This window comes from Rhinopithecus roxellana, chromosome 4 (assembly GCF_007565055.1).
Source record: "Rhinopithecus roxellana isolate Shanxi Qingling chromosome 4, ASM756505v1, whole genome shotgun sequence".
NCBI lineage: Eukaryota > Metazoa > Chordata > Mammalia > Primates > Cercopithecidae > Rhinopithecus > Rhinopithecus roxellana.
The window spans coordinates 126,832,257-126,850,475 of NC_044552.1; the positions used below are offsets into that span (position 1 = coordinate 126,832,257).

The 18,219-nt window shown below is 38.4% G+C and overlaps 1 protein-coding gene across 4 annotated transcripts in view; it reads left to right on the forward strand.

The window, feature by feature from the left end:
* ARHGAP18 (Rho GTPase activating protein 18) overlaps positions 1-18,219 on the forward strand; it is a 177,264-nt gene that overhangs the window by 109,651 nt on the left and 49,394 nt on the right. For all 4 annotated transcript variants that reach the window (XM_030928932.1, XM_030928933.1, XM_010354713.2 and 1 more), the window contains exons 2-5: positions 989-1,191; positions 3,153-3,388; positions 8,012-8,075; positions 12,898-13,067. In XM_030928932.1, the coding sequence (XP_030784792.1) occupies positions 989-1,191; positions 3,153-3,388; positions 8,012-8,075; positions 12,898-13,067 (673 nt within the window). The remainder of the gene's footprint in view (positions 1-988; positions 1,192-3,152; positions 3,389-8,011; positions 8,076-12,897; positions 13,068-18,219) is intronic.

Below are 18,219 nucleotides of genomic sequence, written 5' to 3' on the forward strand. Positions count from 1 at the left end.
CCCAATTAATAGTCTGTAATTAAGATTTAACATGTTACTTTTTAAAAACTAAGTTTCAGGCTTAAATGACTCTTATCCCTGGGTGTGGTGGCTCATGCCTTTAATCTCAGTGCTTTGGGAGGTTGAGGTGGGAGGATCAGTTGAGGATCATTTGAGGCCCGGAGTTTCAGACCAACCTGGGCAACACAGCAAGACCCCATGTCTGCCAAAAGAAAAAGAAATAGCTGGGCAATATGGTATATACCTGTAGTAGTAGCTACTCAGGAGACTAAGGTGGGAGGATCACTTGGGCCCAGTAGTTTGGAATTAGAGTGAGCGATGGTCACACTGGTGCACTCGAACCTTGGCAACAGAGTAAGACCTTGTCGCTAAAAAATATATTTGAAAAATGAGTCTTCGGGGCCGGGCGCGGTGGCTCAAGCCTGTAATCCCAGCACTTTGGGAGGCCGAGACGGGCGGATCACGAGGTCAGGAGATCGAGACCATCCTGGCTAACACGGTGAAACCCCGTCTCTACTAAAAAAATACAAAAAATTAGCCGGGCGAGGTGGCGGGCGCCTGTAGTCCCAGCTACTCGGGAGGCTGAGGAGAGAGAATGGCGTAAACCCGGGAGGCAGAGCTTGCAGTGAGCTGAGATCCGGCCACTGCACTCCAGCCTGGGCGACAGAGCGAGACTCCGACTCAAAAAAAAAAAAAAAAAAAAAAAAAAAGAAAATGAGTCTTCATTTAATGTAAATGGAAAAATAATTTACCATGTTGCTCTTTGTACTTCACCATACTTTTCTGTGGAGGATGCAACTGTTTATTCTACAAGCATATTATAATCAGTAGCACTCCAGAGTAAACAGTTTCAAAATATATATTCCTTTGGTTTTATTAAGGATAACTTAAGGAGTTAACAAATTCTCCAGCTTATTGCTGTGATACTTTAGAAATTATACGCTTCCTTTTGTACTAAAATAAACCATGTGTTCTTTTGAATTTGTAGTCGCAGATATGGCCAGTACACTATGAACCAGGAAAGCACCACCACCAGAGTTATGGAGAAGCCTCCATTTGATCGATCAATTTCCCAGGATTCTTTGGATGAACTGTCTATGGAAGACTATTGGATAGAACTAGAAAACATCAAGAAATCTAGTGAAAACAGACAAGAAGATCAAGAGGTGGTTGTCGTCAAAGAACCTGATGGTAATAACTAACTAAATAAAGCTTTTATTGTTTGTATTTGTAACTCATTCTTTAGCTTCTTGTTTATTGTTCTGTCACTGTTTCCCAAATATGATACCAATAAAGTCAAGCTTATTTGTGATAATTAATAGTATCTTTCACCCTTTCTTTCTCCCTGTTTCAAGATGGACGTAGCATACTCATACTAGTCTGCTGAATAAAGAGAGAATATGTTTGAGAAAGCGGCATTTAAACCCGATACATAGAAGTATGTCGTTAGCTGTTTGATAATTTTCCAATGTTAATTAGATTCATTGATTATTAGGTACTATGTGGTCATCAAGAAGATTGGGAATGTTTTCTACATGCCCACACCTTTTCTTAGACTTTAAATTGTTTAAGTTTTACTTCTACTTTTTAATGGAAAAAGTGACTCTACATAGTAATCTTGTTTATTTTCCTTGTTGTGTAAAAACATCAGCTTTTTTTCTGGCAATTTGGTTTTGTACACCAATACTGAGTACTACCTTAAAAGCATAAGTAAAAATGGCTGACTTACTTTTTTGTTTTTGTTTTGTTTTGTTTTGTTTGAGACAGTCTCGCTCTGTCGCCCAGGCTGGAGTGGCACAATCTCAGTTCATTGCAACCTCCGCCTCCCAGGTTCAAGAGATTCTCTCACCTCAGCCTCCCTAGTAGCTGAGATTACAGGCGTGCACCACCATGCCTAGCTAATTTTTGTATTTTTACTAGAGAGAGGGTTTTACCATGTTGGCCAGGCCGGTCTGCAACTCCTGACCGCAAGTGATCCACCCACCTCGAAAGTGCTGGGATTACAAGCCTGAGTCACCATGCCCAGCCTTGCTGACTTTTTATGCTAGTAAGCTGTTTTTGTTGTCTGGTGTGCACAGTGCCTAATACTGGCTTAAGTCTCTTGAAGCCAGTTATTAATACTTGATTTCTGCCATCAAGAAGTTTATATATTATAGAAAGACAGGCAGGACTAGGTGTTGTACCATGTGATTCAGTCTGTCTCAGAGCTTTTCAAAGCTCCTTCCATATCACATTCTCACCTTTGGTTATAGCATAACTGGAAGAGGTATGCTTTAGTGTACAGATCAGAAAACAGAGTCAACTTGAGGCTAAGTAACTTGTCCAAAGAGACTTGGCTATCAAGGTGCAGAAATGGGGTACAGATCCAGGTCTTTTGTGTCCCAATTCATCCCTCTTTTATTTTCCTCTATAAACATGATGGTTGGAAAGAATCTATTCTAATTATCCTTCTGCTTTTAAATAACTTTCATTAGATCTTACACAATATTTGCATGAATATTTACTTCCTGCTTTCTGTGTTTTGAATTGATTCTTGTTTGATTAGCTTCCTATATAAGCTTTTTTTGCTGAATATATTGTGCTTTTAAAAAACATTGTAAAATAACATAATCTGATGTGCTGACTTGGAAGATTAGAAAAATTAATTTGAAATTGATTAGTTCCCAATGTTCTGATGCTGTTAACTTCTTTGCTGCACTTCCTGTTAGCTACAGTAAACAGAGAAAACAAGGCTTTCCATAAATTAGTGTTGGACTCTGAGGTAGTACTGAATTTAAGCCAAGAAACTGGGCTTAATGTATAGCCCCACCATTGACTTCCTTCTGTAACTTGATGGAAGTAAGTTATCTTTTTATTCTTTGCTCATCTCTGGAAGGGGAATAGTATCATCCTCTGGGTTAATCTGCAAGGAAGTTATAGAGGTTAATTACATGTGAAGTCATTTAAAAATTTTAATTGAGTATATATGAAATCCATCTAAAATTTGATATCGTGGCTGGAGTGTATGGCAGTTGTCCAACTTTTAGATAATGATTATTAGCACTGTGGTTTGGTTACAATAGAAGAGTTTTAGTAAGAAATTTTAACAGCTTAAAAAATGTAAAGGTTCTTATATTTTGTGATTTAAGTACCACTTTTCTCTACTGTCTTAGAGGGAGAATTGGAAGAAGAGTGGCTTAAAGAGGCCGGTTTGTCCAATCTCTTCGGAGAGTCTGCTGGAGATCCACAGGAAAGCATGGTATTTTTATCAACATTGACCCGGACCCAGGCAGCAGCAGTTCAGAAGCGAGTAGAGACGGTCTCCCAGACCTTGAGGAAAAAAAACAAACAGTACCAGATTCCTGATGTCAGAGACATATTTGCTCAACAGAGAGAATCGAAAGAAACAGTAGGTTTTCTTTTTTGATGTTAAGGCAAAGGACTAATTGCTTAGAATTAATTGGATCATACTGGTTTAATTCGAATGATTAAAAACGTAATGATCACCTATTCTGTGCCAGGCACCAAAACTCTATGCTTGCAGCAAACAAGAGAGACTTGCTTCCTGCCTTTCTGGAAGTTATACTGATGAGGCAGAAAACAAAACTAGTTAAAATTCAGCATGATAATCCATGCATCAGGGGAAGAGGGTGTCCTTGGAGCATTAGAAGTGACTCTAACTTCACTAGGGGTGACAGGGACAGCTTCTCAGACAACGTGACTACCAACAGTTACTTAGAGAAAAGTAGGATTAGGGTATTCTTCCCTATCTATTAATGCTGTAGGAATATTTGATTTGTCCCTAGACTCGTTTGGGGATGGATGAAGTAGAGTGTAAGGGAGCTAATTGCAGCTGAATTACAAAGTAGGAACCTTGAGATATGAAGTAACTTCTCTTTGTGGTGTTAAAAGAAAGACCTTAGACAAATTAAATTTAACAGAATTTAGTTGAGCAAACAATGATTTGCAAATTGGGCAGCCCCCAGAATCACAGCAGATTCAGAGAGACTCCAGTGCTACCGAGTGGTCAAAGAAGATTTATGGACAGGGAAAGGAAAGTGATCTACAGAAAACGGAAGTGAGGTGCAGAATCAGCCGGATTGGTTACAGCTTTGTGTTTGCCTTATTTGAATATGGTTTGAACAGTTGGCCACCTTTGACTGGTCAAAATTTGGTGATTGACACGAGTATGTTACAGTCTGTTTACATATTCAGTTAGGTTAGAGTTCACTAAATACAGAGAAACCCTTTAGGATGAACATAAGATATGTAAGGAGGCAGCTTTAGGTTAAACTTTAAGGTATCTAGCCTTAGCACAGCGACAGCACACAAAAGATTGAGTAAATATTTGTCTAGGTGATTGACTTATTAATGAAAGCTGTGGGGTCTGGTAGAGACTGTGGGACTGATGAATGAAGAGAAGTATCAGGGAAGGCATGATAAAAGTTTGAGAGGCTGGGCGTGGTGGCTCACAGCTGTTATCCCAGCACTTTGGGAGGCTGAGACTGCAGAGTTCAAGACCAGCCTGGGCAACATAGCAAAACCCAATCTCTACAAAAAGGACAAGAATTAGCTGGGTGTGGTGGCGTGTGCCTGTAGGCCCAGCTACTTGTGGAGCTGAGGCCAGAGGACCGCTTGAGCCCTGGAGGTCGAGGCTGCAGTGAGCTGTGTTCATGCCACTGCACTCCAGGCTGGGTGACAAAATGAGAACCCATCTCAAACAACAACAACAACAACAACAACAACAACAACAACAACAACAACAACAACAAAAACCATACAAGAACTGTGTGGCTCAGATCAGTGCTACTCGAACAAGCCAGTTGGTGTATTACCTATTCTCATCTGTAAGGGCATAAGGAGCTTGCACAGAATATAAATGATCCTTCTTTCTTTCATCAAAAAAGTCTTGCTGCCAGAAAAAGAGTGAAAAATCAGCTGATCTAGATGGTGTTCTTGAGGTCAAAGTTGATTTACATTCTGGCTTGAGTAGCTCTGGCCTAAAAGACCCAGTGAGGTGGTTGGAAGGAGAATGAACACAGAATGGGACTCTTGAACAATGATTGTAATAATAATAACAATACCAGCTGCTGCCACCATTGCTGAACAATTACTGTGCCAACCACTTTACATGCTTTATCTCACTTAATCCTTACAGCTGTCTTGTGAATGAGGTGTTATTTCCATTCTGTGGCTGAGGCTCATAGATTTTATTTTATTTTTTAATTTTTATTTTTGGAAATGGAGTCTCTCTCTGTCACCCAGGCTGGCATGCAGTGGCACAATCTTGGCTCAGTGCAACCTCCACCTCCCAGGTTCAAGCAATTCTCCTGCCTCAGCCTCCCGAGTAGCTGGGACTGCAGGTGCACGCCACCATGCCCGGCTAATTTTTTGTACTTTTAGTAGAGACGAGGTCTCGCTATGTTGGCCAGGCTAGTCTTGAACTCCTGACCTCAGGTGATCTGCCTGCCTCAGCCTCCCAAAGCGCTGGGATTACAGGTGTGAGCCACCGTGCCCTGCCGGATTTTAAGTAACTTGCTCAGTGTCCTGTAGATAGTAACCCCAAATTTGTTTGATTTTGAAGTACATGCTTTTAACCACTCTCTATCCTGGTATATTTGCATTTTGTACACGATTCTGACATTAAGCATCCTGAATATGAGATTCTATTCACACTATAGAAGATAACAAAAATTGAATGATTATTTATTTTAAATAAGGAATGAAAGGGTTTATATTCATGGTATCTTCCTGTCATGTAGGCACTCTTTTGCTTTTTGTAGACATTTTATTCTTGCAAGAAAGCCCTTCTAGCTGCAGATTGCTACTCTCTTTGCATGACCAATTTCGAATCAAGTCCAGTCCATTTTATAGGAGTTTTGGGGTCATTAAATTGCTCCAGGCACTTGCTTAAGTTAAGCACTTGCTTACCACCCAGTGGTTGCTTGGGATATCCACTAGTATTAAAGGACTGGGCTAGGTTTCCAGCTGAAGAAAAATGAATGGTAAGGAAATTTAGTATTATGACATTTTCTTCCCAATTAGAGAACCCTCACTAAGGGAGTTAAGAGGAAGTGAAAAGTGAAAAGGGGGATGGAACAGAGAGCTGAGCCTAAGCAAAATATAAACTGTGGGATTTCTGCCAGTCTCCAAGAGGATGTTGCTACTCGGTGCTAGAAACAACATTTTTCCAGCAAGTTTCTGGCAGTGTCAGAACCACATGGTTTGAGTCCAAGGTAATTGGTGGATTGTGTCATCTGATGGAGTCATTAAGAGAGAACTAGCAAAAGGAAATTTGAATAGTGGTAACTTGCTTACACTGCATGCCTTTAATTGAAACACTGCCACCCATGAGAAAAGTGCTTTATCTCCCCCATCTCTCAAGCAAACGTGGGCCAGCCATCTTCACTTGCAGTTCTTCTGTTTTTGAGCGAGTGTATATTCAGCTCTTCCATGTTAAATGCTTCCTCATGAAGGCCTTGCTGACACTAGGAAATATAATACAGAAATGAACACCATCTGTACTGCCATCTTCAATTGCTAAGGAAAATAATTCCAACCACATGCTCCAAAATATGTGTTCTTTTGTGAGATTGGAATCACTCTGCTCATTGTGCCATGCAGGACCAGCCTCTGCCGACTTGTGGGAGGAGGGAGGGAGAATGGGACTGCTCTGTCCTTCAAGGGGTTAAAGTGATGCTGGGTACCCACGTCCCACTTCTGTGACTTGGTAGTCACTGTAACATTGTCCTGGGTTTTCCCCATCTCTAAGTGGTTCATCAGTGGTCAAGATGTCCCTAGCCTAGTGCTTTTCTAGGCTCTTTTTAGACTTCAGGTGGAGGATGAAGTCCTTCTTGGACAACAGCTTGAGGTGAAATGTGTAGTGAGACTACAATGGCCACTTTCTGTCTGAGATAAAATCCAATAGAATTATCAATATTATTTTTTAAAATAATTTGAATAGACCTCTTTCTGTGGTTGATCCAGACTCTCCTTCCTGACCTCTGAATTCCTTCTGAAGCCTTACCTGGAAAGGAGGAAGTACTGTCTGGCCACATTTACTGCTGAGCAGAGTCAGCCATGGTTTACCATCTCCATAAACCTTTGGAAGGCTCCATTCCTTGGGTGTCACTGCCCCGGCCCCTTGAAAACAGGAATTCCTTCAGATGTTTTAGGTCTTATTGCTGGTTTGGTAATTCTTATCTCCCGTTTATTTCTGGGATCTTTTTTTTTTTTTTTTTTTTTTTTACTTGAAGAATTTCTATTTTATTAGGGACATTTACTTTTATCGTTTTATAACAGCATGATTGAGATATAATTCACATACCATACAATCTGCCCACTAAAAGCGCACAATTCAATGTTCTTTTTAGCATGTTCACAGTCGTGCAATGATCACCACAATCAGTTTTAGCACATTTTTATTATTTCCAAAAGAAAGCCTGTATCCATTAGCAATCCCTCCCCATCTTTCCCTCCCTACTCTTAGGTGAGCACTAGTCAGCTTTGTGTCTCTATGGTTTGCATATTATGGTCATTTGCTATAAATGGAATCATATAATATGTGGCTCTTTGTGACTGGTTCCTTTTACTTAGCATAATGTTTTCAAGGTTTATTTATGTTGCAGCATGTATCAGTACTTCATTTCTTTTCATAGCCAAATACCATTCCATTGTACAGATAGACCACATGTTGCTTATCCATTTGTCAATTAATAGATATTACGAATTTTTTAACATACTTGTCCTTTCTCCTGCACTAAATAGTAGCATTCTTGATGACAGGGACACACTCATGACTTTTTTTATATTTCCCACTGGGCCTACTATTGTCTCTTACAAGTTGTAGGTAATAAAATATTTTTTGGATGATTGCTTGTTGATTATTACCTTAGTGCCCCTTTTGCACTGTGATTGTTATAATTCTGAGTACATTTCTTGTACTCTAAAGATTAGTAACAAAATTATTTACAATATCATTTTCTCCGGTTTTGAGTTGGAGATGACTAAATGGCCTGTTTTCTATGTTTAGGCTCCAGGTGGCACTGAATCGCAGTCACTTAGAACAAATGAAAACAAATACCAAGGAAGAGATGGTATGTTGAACCTGTTCTCTTGTTTTTTTCCCCCCCTTTAATTAACGTAACAAACGGTTACAGTCTTATAAAACATTCACCTTCCGGGCGCGGTGGCTCAAGCCTGTAATCCCAGCACTTTGGGAGGCTGAGACGGGCGGATCACGAGGTCAGGGGATCGAGACCATCCTGGCTAACACGGTGAAACCTCGTCTCTACCAAAAAAATACAAAAAATTAGCCGGGCGAGGTGGCGGACGCCTGTAGTCCCAGCTTCTCAGGAGGCTGAGGCAGGAGAATGGCGTAAACCCGGGAGGCGGAGCTTGCAGTGAGCTGAGATCCGGCTACTGCACTCCAGCCTGGGCGACAGAGCGAGACTCCGTCTCAAAAAAAAAAAAAAAATTCCCTTTCAATTCTAGTAAACAAATTCTATTAAAATGCTAATAAAAAGTCCCAAGTGGATCATTATGTGAGGCTGAACATATAGTTGGCCTTCCATTTTCTTTTAATGTGTATCCCTGTCTTCTGATTCAAAATGCATATACGTATCTTCCTGAGTGCTTACCATGTGCCAGATGTTATCAGGAGATGCTTACCTCATTTAATACACCCAAAAACAATGTAATGGTTATTGTTCTTAATCCATTTTACAGATGAGTGAGCTGAGGCTTAGAGCTGGGAAGCCACTTTCCAATGCCATACAGCTAGTCACTGAGCCAACAAACTTGCAGCATTGTTCTTAAATCACAAGCTCCTAATTCATAAATGGGGTAACTTTTTAGATATTATAGAAAAACTTTTTAAAACAGTTAAGATTTTTATGGGCAATTGATTATAATTCTCCTTTTCATGTTTCTCTGCTAACATTTGTTATTCTAGAAGTGAATTAGAAACTTGAGGTATGGAAGAAAGTAACTGTTTTTTTTTTCTGAAGTGGAGTCTTGCTCTGTCTCCCAGGCTAGAGTGCAGTGGTGTGGTCTTGGCTCACTGCAACCTCCGCCTCCCAGATTCAAGCGATCCTCCTGCCTCAGCCTCTCCAGTAGCTGGGATTATAGGCACATGCCACCATGCCCGGCTATTTTTTTTTTTTTTTTTTTAGTAGAGACAGGGTTTCGCCATGTTGGTGAGGCTGGTCTTGAACTCCTGACCTCAAATGATCTGCCTACCTGGGCCTCCCAAAGTGCGGGGATTACAGGTGTGAGCCACCATGCCCAGCCAAAAGTAACTATTAAGGCTTTATTAGTACTTACTAAGAAAGAATTTATAGCTATTTCATTTGTTTGCAGAAAGGGAAAATATTCTAAGTGAAGTTAATCGATTTAAGCTTAAAAATTTAATTGTTAATTGTTATTCAATAAACTAAAACAGGTGATTTATGTTTACATTCCTAAAATTTAGCAACTGGGGTGTTCATGCCGTTAATAGTGTTGCATTTGGTTTGGAAGTAGTAGTGGGAGGAGTATTAGGTAAACTGTGGAGGAGTGAGGAGTGTTCCAACATTCCTATAAAAATCCTACATTACTCAAGATCATATGGGATATTTTCCTTCCATACTTTTCTCAGAACTTCTCTCTGGCACCCCTGCCTTAAAGGTAATATGCACACACGTATATACACACACATATATTTATAAAAGCGCTTGCTTTTTATGATTCTGTGGATGTTTCTTCAGTTTTATGTGTTATATCTGAATGAAATCACTAGGTGTTTTCTCAAATCTATGTACCCGCAGATGTTGAAGTGGCAAGCAAGCTGGCATAGCTACCCTGCCTGCTACAGAGCTGGGTCATCAGGAGAGACAGGTTTTTTTGTGCCAATGTCAATATGCTTTGGGCTCTGGGAAAGAGTGACTGGCAGTTGGTGAATGGATACTGAGGAAAACATTGTCCTTTTCTTGGTGTTTTCCTCCCTTGCCAGGGATCATGATGTAGGCTATATCAACAAAAGTTCTGGAAGACAAGTTCATAGTGTGAGCACTTTCCTGCCTAGCTTGCAGCAGGCAAGTGAAATGTGACAAACTTGCTGCTTGATTTACATCTGCTTTTGCTGGAATACTATGTAGTGGCCATAGAGCCTCCAATCAGAATAACAAGAGAATGTGTGATGCCATCCAAGTCACTGAGTATTCCCTGTTGCACCTGTTCTGGGCAATGCCATGCTCTTTCACTAGCCAGTGAATTAACCAGTGTAAGCCAAACATTGGAAAGTTCAGGATGAAATGCATGGAAACATTGTCTCAGGTTCAAAAATGGGGCTGTTTCTGATTAAAATTTGAAGGCGTGGGAGGCATAGTCTCTTTTAATGTTCCCCCACACTTGGATTTTTAAACATGTTCCACCAACGATACTTATTCTAAATGAAAAAGTTGTTAAGTTTTATAGTTGCAAGGGTTGTTACATTCCAAATTAATTAATTCACCGTAATGTGTTCATTTTTCATTAAATCATAAACTCTATGAAAGTCCCAGTATTTAATAATACATTTAGAAATATTAATAATGCCCCAATAATTTTTTGAACTTTTATATTGATATGTATAGTTTCTTATTTTCTTTTGAATTTCTACAGAGGAAAGAAAAATGTTTTTTTTTTTTTTTTTTTTTTTTTAAATAGAAGCAATTGAATCTTAAAGTCAGGTGATTAAAAAAAATTTTTTTAAAGGCATTTCAGGATATTTTGGACAACTGAAAAACTTGAGGGAGATTTGCAAAATGTTTGTAACCCAGTGCTATTGTGCACTTAAAAAGACTAGATGACAGAAATGTTATTTATTTTAGGACCTTAAGAACCAAAAGGTTGATCTCAGCATTCTGTTCTTATTAAGAGTAGATAATTAAATCATCACTTATTAGCCAAGTAATCATCCATTTCTTGTAGCAGTACCCCCTTCAACCCTGAAACTGTTGTTTTCTGTGCTCTGCTTCAACTTGGTTTTCTATTTTAACCAGAACTTTGATATGCGGTATTTTTTTTGCCATGCTTTTGAAGGAAATTTGTGTGTCAAATGTGTAATACCTTAATTATAATTACTTAGCTTTACATTCAGCATAGTCCGTTGGTGTGGGTGTGAGTGTGGGGGTATTTATTGTAACCCTGACATGGAAGTGGTGAGAAGAAAGAGTAGTTTTGAAATTCTTGCCCATAACTACTCAGCTGCTAGAAAGGTAGCTTCTAATTTAAGAAAATGGCTAATCATTTTTTTCCTCTTAGAATAGTTTCCTAGGAAACCAATGTACATAGTCACAGTAAAACATAAAGGAGTGTAAACCAGAGGGAAAATAAAATTAAAATTGTGCTTTGACATTCGTGTTGATACTTAAAAAAATTAATCATCAAAAAGTGTAGGTATTCTAATTTAAAAAATGGTCACAGACTGCTGAGAAACATAAATATACATGGCAACAGATGAATACTAATAATATCAACGGACTTTAAATGTATCCTCAGTTTTGGAATTGGCACAGGTAAATTCTTACTTTCTTAACTGTGAGATGCTATCAGGACCAGCTATGTAATTTGCAAGGTCAGGGACAAACTGAAAATATAGGGCCTCTTATTTAATTTCATGATGTAACAGCAGAGTATTAAACTACGTATGGAACCCTCCTGAGCCTGGAGCCCTGTGTGGCTGCACGGGTCTCATGCCCACGAAGTCTACCCTGGTTATTTAATGGGACTCAATAAAACTACATCCATATTTACTTCTAAACTTGATTTTGATTAAAACAGGCATTTTCACTTTTATATAAATGAATATAAATATTATTTTTCGGAACCACAGACTTTTAATAATGTATGCATTTTTGACATTTATTAACTTTTTGAATTAACTTTAGCTTCTGTCACTTTGTTTGTATGTGAGCCTGTTAGTATGTAAGCATGTGTATACACTGCATAGATGTATTTTGTAGTTCAGAGCTTCTTACTGTGATTCAAAGGTCAACAGTGAGAAAATAACAGTAATCTTGGTTATTGGCTCTAGGTCTTTTTCTGTTAATTGCATTAAAACTGTAAATTTACCAAATAATCAAATTTAGAAGTATCTTCTCCAAAGCTTAAACCTGGTGTTTTCAGCAAAGAGATTTTTAAATGTAAATTCCTTTCTGGAGGATTACAACAAACCAAAAAAAGCCAAAACAAAGTTAAACTTACGATATCTTTGAAATCTTGATGTAAATATGTGAAAATTATTTGACTAGTATTTATAGTCGTAGGAACTTTTATATTCTTTGACATGATCAGGTGGAAACCCAACCATTCCCGTACCAGGTACGTCCAGACCCGACTCGTATAGTGATAATTATTTGGCACTAACTGTTGTTTTGGAAATTTTACTGTGATAGGTAGGTAATATTCCAGAAAGTAAATGCAGGGTGTGGAAGAAGTTTATTCCAGGAATCTGATCCACTCTGAGGAAATTAATTAAATGGTAAATTACTAGCTTTACAAGAGATTACTGCTCATTACCTCCCTCTTTTTTTGCTTTTAGTTTCTCAGTGTAGAATAAAACAACAATTAATACTTCAAAATCTTTTGAGGTTTTTCATTAAAAGTTTACTATCTTCCAGCAATGTTTTGGAATTGGAACCCAGTTTAAGGACTGTGCTCTCAAAGACTGCACAATTGAACTATGGATTGCTAGTCACCACAGTCTCCCTGCCCACTTCCCATGCACCATTGATAGGATTTTTGAGTATACTCTTTATTATTAAAATAACAGCTAAATATTGCCTAGAGACAATAGTACTCTTCCCAAATGTTTTTGTGTAGTGAATGCATTAGAATTTTTTTAAAAAAGAAATAAATAAAGCATATGAATTGGGTTCTTTTCCCCCGGCCCCCCAGACCAGGCATCTAACCTTGTTGGTGAAGAGAAGCTGATCCCACCTGAGGAGACACCTGCCCCTGAAACAGACATCAACCTGGAGGTATCATTTGCCGAGCAAGCACTCAATCTGAAAGAGAGCTCCAAGGAGAAAATCCAGAAGAGCAAAGGCGATGATGCCACATTACCTGTATGTAGTACACTGTTTATAAATATACATATATGTGCATACACATATACATATATATACACACAGTTATACACACACACATACATATATATATATATATAGAGAGAGAGACAGACAGACAGACAGACGGAGACAGACAGAGACAGACAGAGAAAGATGAGGTCTCACTATGTTGCCCAGGCTTATCTCAAACTCCTGGGCTCCAGCAATCCTCCCACCTCAGCCTCCCAAAGTCTTGGGATTACAGGGATGAGCCATCACACCTGGCTCAGGATATATTTTTCATCAACTTTTTATTTTAAAAATGTGGAACCCACAGAAAAGTTGAAAGAATACTGCGGCAAATGCCATTTGGCCTTCATAGATCAATTCAACAGTTACTAACATTTTATAACCTCTTTCTCTTTTCCGTATCTATCTATATGTATGTTCTAACTTTGTTTTTAGTTTAATACTTAAGAAATTTAAACTGAAGTGATAATCATATTTAATATACAGTCATATCAAAATTTTCCCAATTGTCACAATGTTGTTCTTTATAGCTTCTCCCTTTTCCACTCCCATTTGGGTTCCAAACAAGGGTCATATACTATATTTGTTGTCATGTCTGTTTGGTTTTCTTGAATCTAGGTCAGTCTCCTGCTTTTCTTCAGTGTTATCGAAGAGTCCAAATCAGTTTTCTGATTGTTTCCTCAGGACTGGGATTCAAGTTATACATTTTTAGCCACATTTACTGCATGGAGGATGTTTATGCCTTTGATTGCATCATCAGAAGAGATGCATGGTACCAGCTGGTCCCTTTATTGGTGTTAGAAGTTTGATCACCAACTTGTCTAAGGAGAGATGTTCACTAGATCTCCTCATCATAAAAAGATACCTTTCCTATGTGCAATTAATAATAATTTGTCATCCTTGAGACTGAGCAAATATTTTTTATGTCAGTAAAGCCTATTTGGCCAGTGGTTTCACCATCCATTTGTAACTTTGCCTTAAACAATAACTAACCTGGTGCTTAAGAAATGGCTATTTTAAAATTCTATTATTCCTTCTACACTTACTGGCTGACACAGTCTTCCATAATTGCTTCTTCAGTTTCTAGCACAAGATGTTCCAGGCTCTCTTTGTAATTTTCTCCCTGCAGACTTGAAAGCATCCATTTCTCCAAGAAGCTCTGGTACTTTTTAGCAGCAAATTGTGTTTAGAAACCAAGCTCTGTGTAATGAATGTTCTCATTGCTATTGAATATCTTGTATTTTCTAAAAAATACATTTATTATGCAGAATTTCACACAGGCAAAAGTTAAAAAGAATGGTATTCTGAACCCCCAAATACTTAGCACTTAGCCCTAACATTTGTTAGCCCATGGCCAATCCTGACCTATTCATACCCCCACCCAGTTCCCTATTCTGTGTTATTTTGAAATACATCTCTGAATTACATTTTATCATCTATATTTCTAAAAGACAAAGAGGGGATTTTAAAACTCCTAACCATATAACCATTATTGTACCAAAAATGCTAACAATTTTTAACTTCAAATATCTAAGCAGTGTTCAGATTTCAAATTGTATCACATCATTTTATGATCTTTTTATACAGGTTGAGTCAGGATCCAAATAAGGCTCATGTATTGTATTGCAATTAGTTGATACATCTTTTAAGAATTTTTAAATCTCCTTCTCTGTTTCTTTTTCCCTCTCTCTTTCCTTCCTTCCTCCTTTCTTCCTTGCCCTCTATCCCTTTCTCTCTCTCACTATTTTTCCGTCCTCCCTCCTCATTACTTTATTAAAGAAACCTGGTTAATAAATTGTGGCGAGTTTCCCCCTCTGACTATTCCCCTGGTGTAGTTTAACATGTACTTTTGTTTCTTATCAATTAGTTGACTTTAAATTGATCCATTTAAATTGACTTTAAATTTTCACTTTTTTGGAAGGGGTCAAGACTACGTCAGATATGTGATTGTGTGTTTTCTGTTGGGAAGCTCATAATATCTGTTTCTTTTTTTTTTTTTTGTCAGTGTAGCAGCTGTTGCTGATCAATACCTGGATCCATTAATTTATTAATGGTTACAAAATTGTGATCTAATATTTTCTTCTTTTTTATTTATTAATTTGGCTATTTCTTTGCAAACAACTTTCTGAAAGTGGTCATTTTTACCTTCTCTTTGTTGTCAGAAATTGTTGACTTACTAACAGTTTTCACCTGTGACCAATTAATGTTTTAATTTGCTTTGTAAAAAATAGTCTTAACTCATAGACTTATTTTTATTTGTGAAAGTAGTCTTAACTCATGGATTTATACATATTTGACATGATCCTGGACAAGATTTTACAGGCTTGTCTGGTGTATTTTCTGTTCCAGACCTAGACTGATTTGTTTCTGCAGGAAACCCTGATTCCGTTTAGCAGAAATAGACTTTTGTGACTGGGATCAGGACACTAGAAGTGTTCATTTCTCTGGGCTGGTCATTACTTTTGAGCCTTTTCAGAGGACAGAAGTACATGAGCATCTTCTGTCTTCCATGCTGAGAATTGTAGTTCTCAGGAAATGGCAGGTGATATATTTAGAATATCACATAATTGTATGTTTGCTTTATCCTACGCTAATGCACAGCATTCTCGGAGTATGCTAATACTACCATCAATAATATGATTACTAGAAATGGTTTAAACTTGTTTTTCTTTCTTTCTTGTGTGTGTGTGTGTGTGTGTGTGTGTGTGTGTGTGTTTTGGGGGTACATCCTAAAAGGGATTTTATAAGTAAAATTATTGTGTTTTAGGTTGCTTAGGATTGTTACTCTTTGTATGGTTAAGCCATCAACTGCATACCTTGTTTGGTTAATTTGCTTTATTTTATTATCAATTTTTAGAGATTGCTTTTCTTGAAATTTAATTTTGGTTTACAAGTATGTAAAATACTTACGTAGTCCAACATTAAAGTTGAAAAACAAAGTGTATTGAAAGTCTAGCTTTTATCCTTCAGCTACCAACCTATTCAATCCCTCCTCTTAGAGGCAAACTTTCATATATATGTATATATATTCATATATGTGTGTGTGTATATATTTATGTGTGTATACATATATGTGTGTATATGTGTGTATATATGTGTATATATGTATATATATGTATATACACGTATATATACACCAACCTATTCAATCCCTCCTCTTAGAAGCAAACTTTCTTTCCTTTTAATATCATGGTTTATCCTTCTGTTCGTAGATAACTGGTAGCTCACTATGCAGTTTCGTCCATATTGATTTTTGTTTTGTTGACTTAGTGGTGTATTCTGGAAATCATACCATAGTAGTATAGAGAAATATTTCTCACTTCTTTTTATTAGATACATTGTACTCCATTGTATGGATGTATCATAATTTTTCGAGTCGGTCCCCTAATGGTGGACATCTGAATTGTTTCCAGGCTCTCTCGTATATATGTGTGTATGTGTATGTGTATATATGTGTGTGTGTGTATATATATATATGTGTGTGTATATATATGTGTGTGTGTGTGTGTGTGTGTATATATATATTTTTTTTTTGAGATGGAGTTTCACTCTTGTTGCCCAGGCTGGAGTGCAATGGCGCGATCTCAGCTCACTGCAATCTCCGTCTCCTGGATACAAGCAATTCTCCTGCCTCAACCTCCCAAATAGCTGGGATTATAGGTGCCTGCCACCACGTCCGGATGATTTTTGTATTTTTGGTAGAGACGGGGTCTCACCATGTTGGCCAGGCTGGTCTTGAACACCTCTCCTCAGGTGATCCTCCTGCTTCGGCCTCCCAAAACACTAGGATTACAGGCATGAGCCACAGTGCCTGGCCTTCTTGTATATTTTTAAAACTCTGTGTTTATACCTAATGGGAAAAGTAAAAGAGTATGCAAATTGGCCTAAAATGATGATCCACTCTGCCAGACTATCCTCAGGAAAAGTCTGTTTTTGTTTTTGTTTTTTTTTCTCGAGATGGAGTCTTGCTCTGTCGCCCAGGCACCATCTTGGCTCACTGCAACCTCTGCCTCTCAGGTTCAAGTGATTCTCCTGCCTCAGCTTCCTGAGTAGCTGGGATTACAGGCATGCACCACCATGCCTGGCTAATTTTTTGTATTTTTGGTAGAGACAGGGTTTCACCATGTTGGCCCGGCTGGTCTTGAACTCCTGACCTTGTGATCTGCCCACCTCGGCCTCCCGAAGTGCTGGGATTACAGGCATGAGCCGCTGTGCGTGGCCGAAAAGTATGTTTTCTGTTTTTTTTTTTTGTTTGTTTGTTTGTTTTTTGTTTTGAGACGGAGTCTCGCTCTGTCGCCCAGGCTGGAGTGCAGTGGCCGGATCTCAGCTCACTGCAAGCTCCACCTCCCGGGTTTACGCCATTCTCCTGCCTCAGCCTCCCAAGTAGCTGGGACTACAGGCGCCCGCCAACTCGCCCGGCTAGTTTTTTGTATTTTTTAGTAGAGACGGGGTTTCGCCGTGTTAGCTAGGTTGGTCTCGATCTCCTGACCTCGCGATCCACCCATCTCGGCCTCCCAAAGTGCTGGGATTACAGGCTTGAGCCACCGCGCCCGGCCCGAAAAGTATGTTTTCAAAGTGACAGTCTTTGTCACAAAATATGGAAAAGTTTTAAATTGAAAGATAGTAGAATCTAATTAAACAAAATGAAGACATTGTTGGCTTTTAAGTTGTTGACTCAAACAATGGAATGAAATATAATCAGTCTCCACTTGAGAGCTTTCAAAACAAAACTCCCTCTGCCATTTTCTTCTCTCTTTAACTAATTTACCTTCACCTAGCGTCTTAATTATATGCATGTTGTGCCCCAAGTTTAAAATGACCTCTCCATTTCTACCCCTCTGTTCCGTATTTGCCAAGGAAACCTTAATCTGTTCTTCAGAGACTAGCTTAAGATCAGTTTTCCTGTTCAGTCTTTCCTGATCATGAACTTATATTAGATCAAATAAATATATGAAATCACCTTTGATTTAGGTTGCATCCTTTAGACATTACTGTTAATCTATCCATGTATTTATTTATGCAAATAGGCTTATACTCATCTATACAAACTTTTTTTTAGTCCATTTGTCTTCTAGAAGGTGTGGACTCTGTTAAATTTCTACAAGTCCTTCCCATGGTCGAAGAAGTAAGATTTCTATTC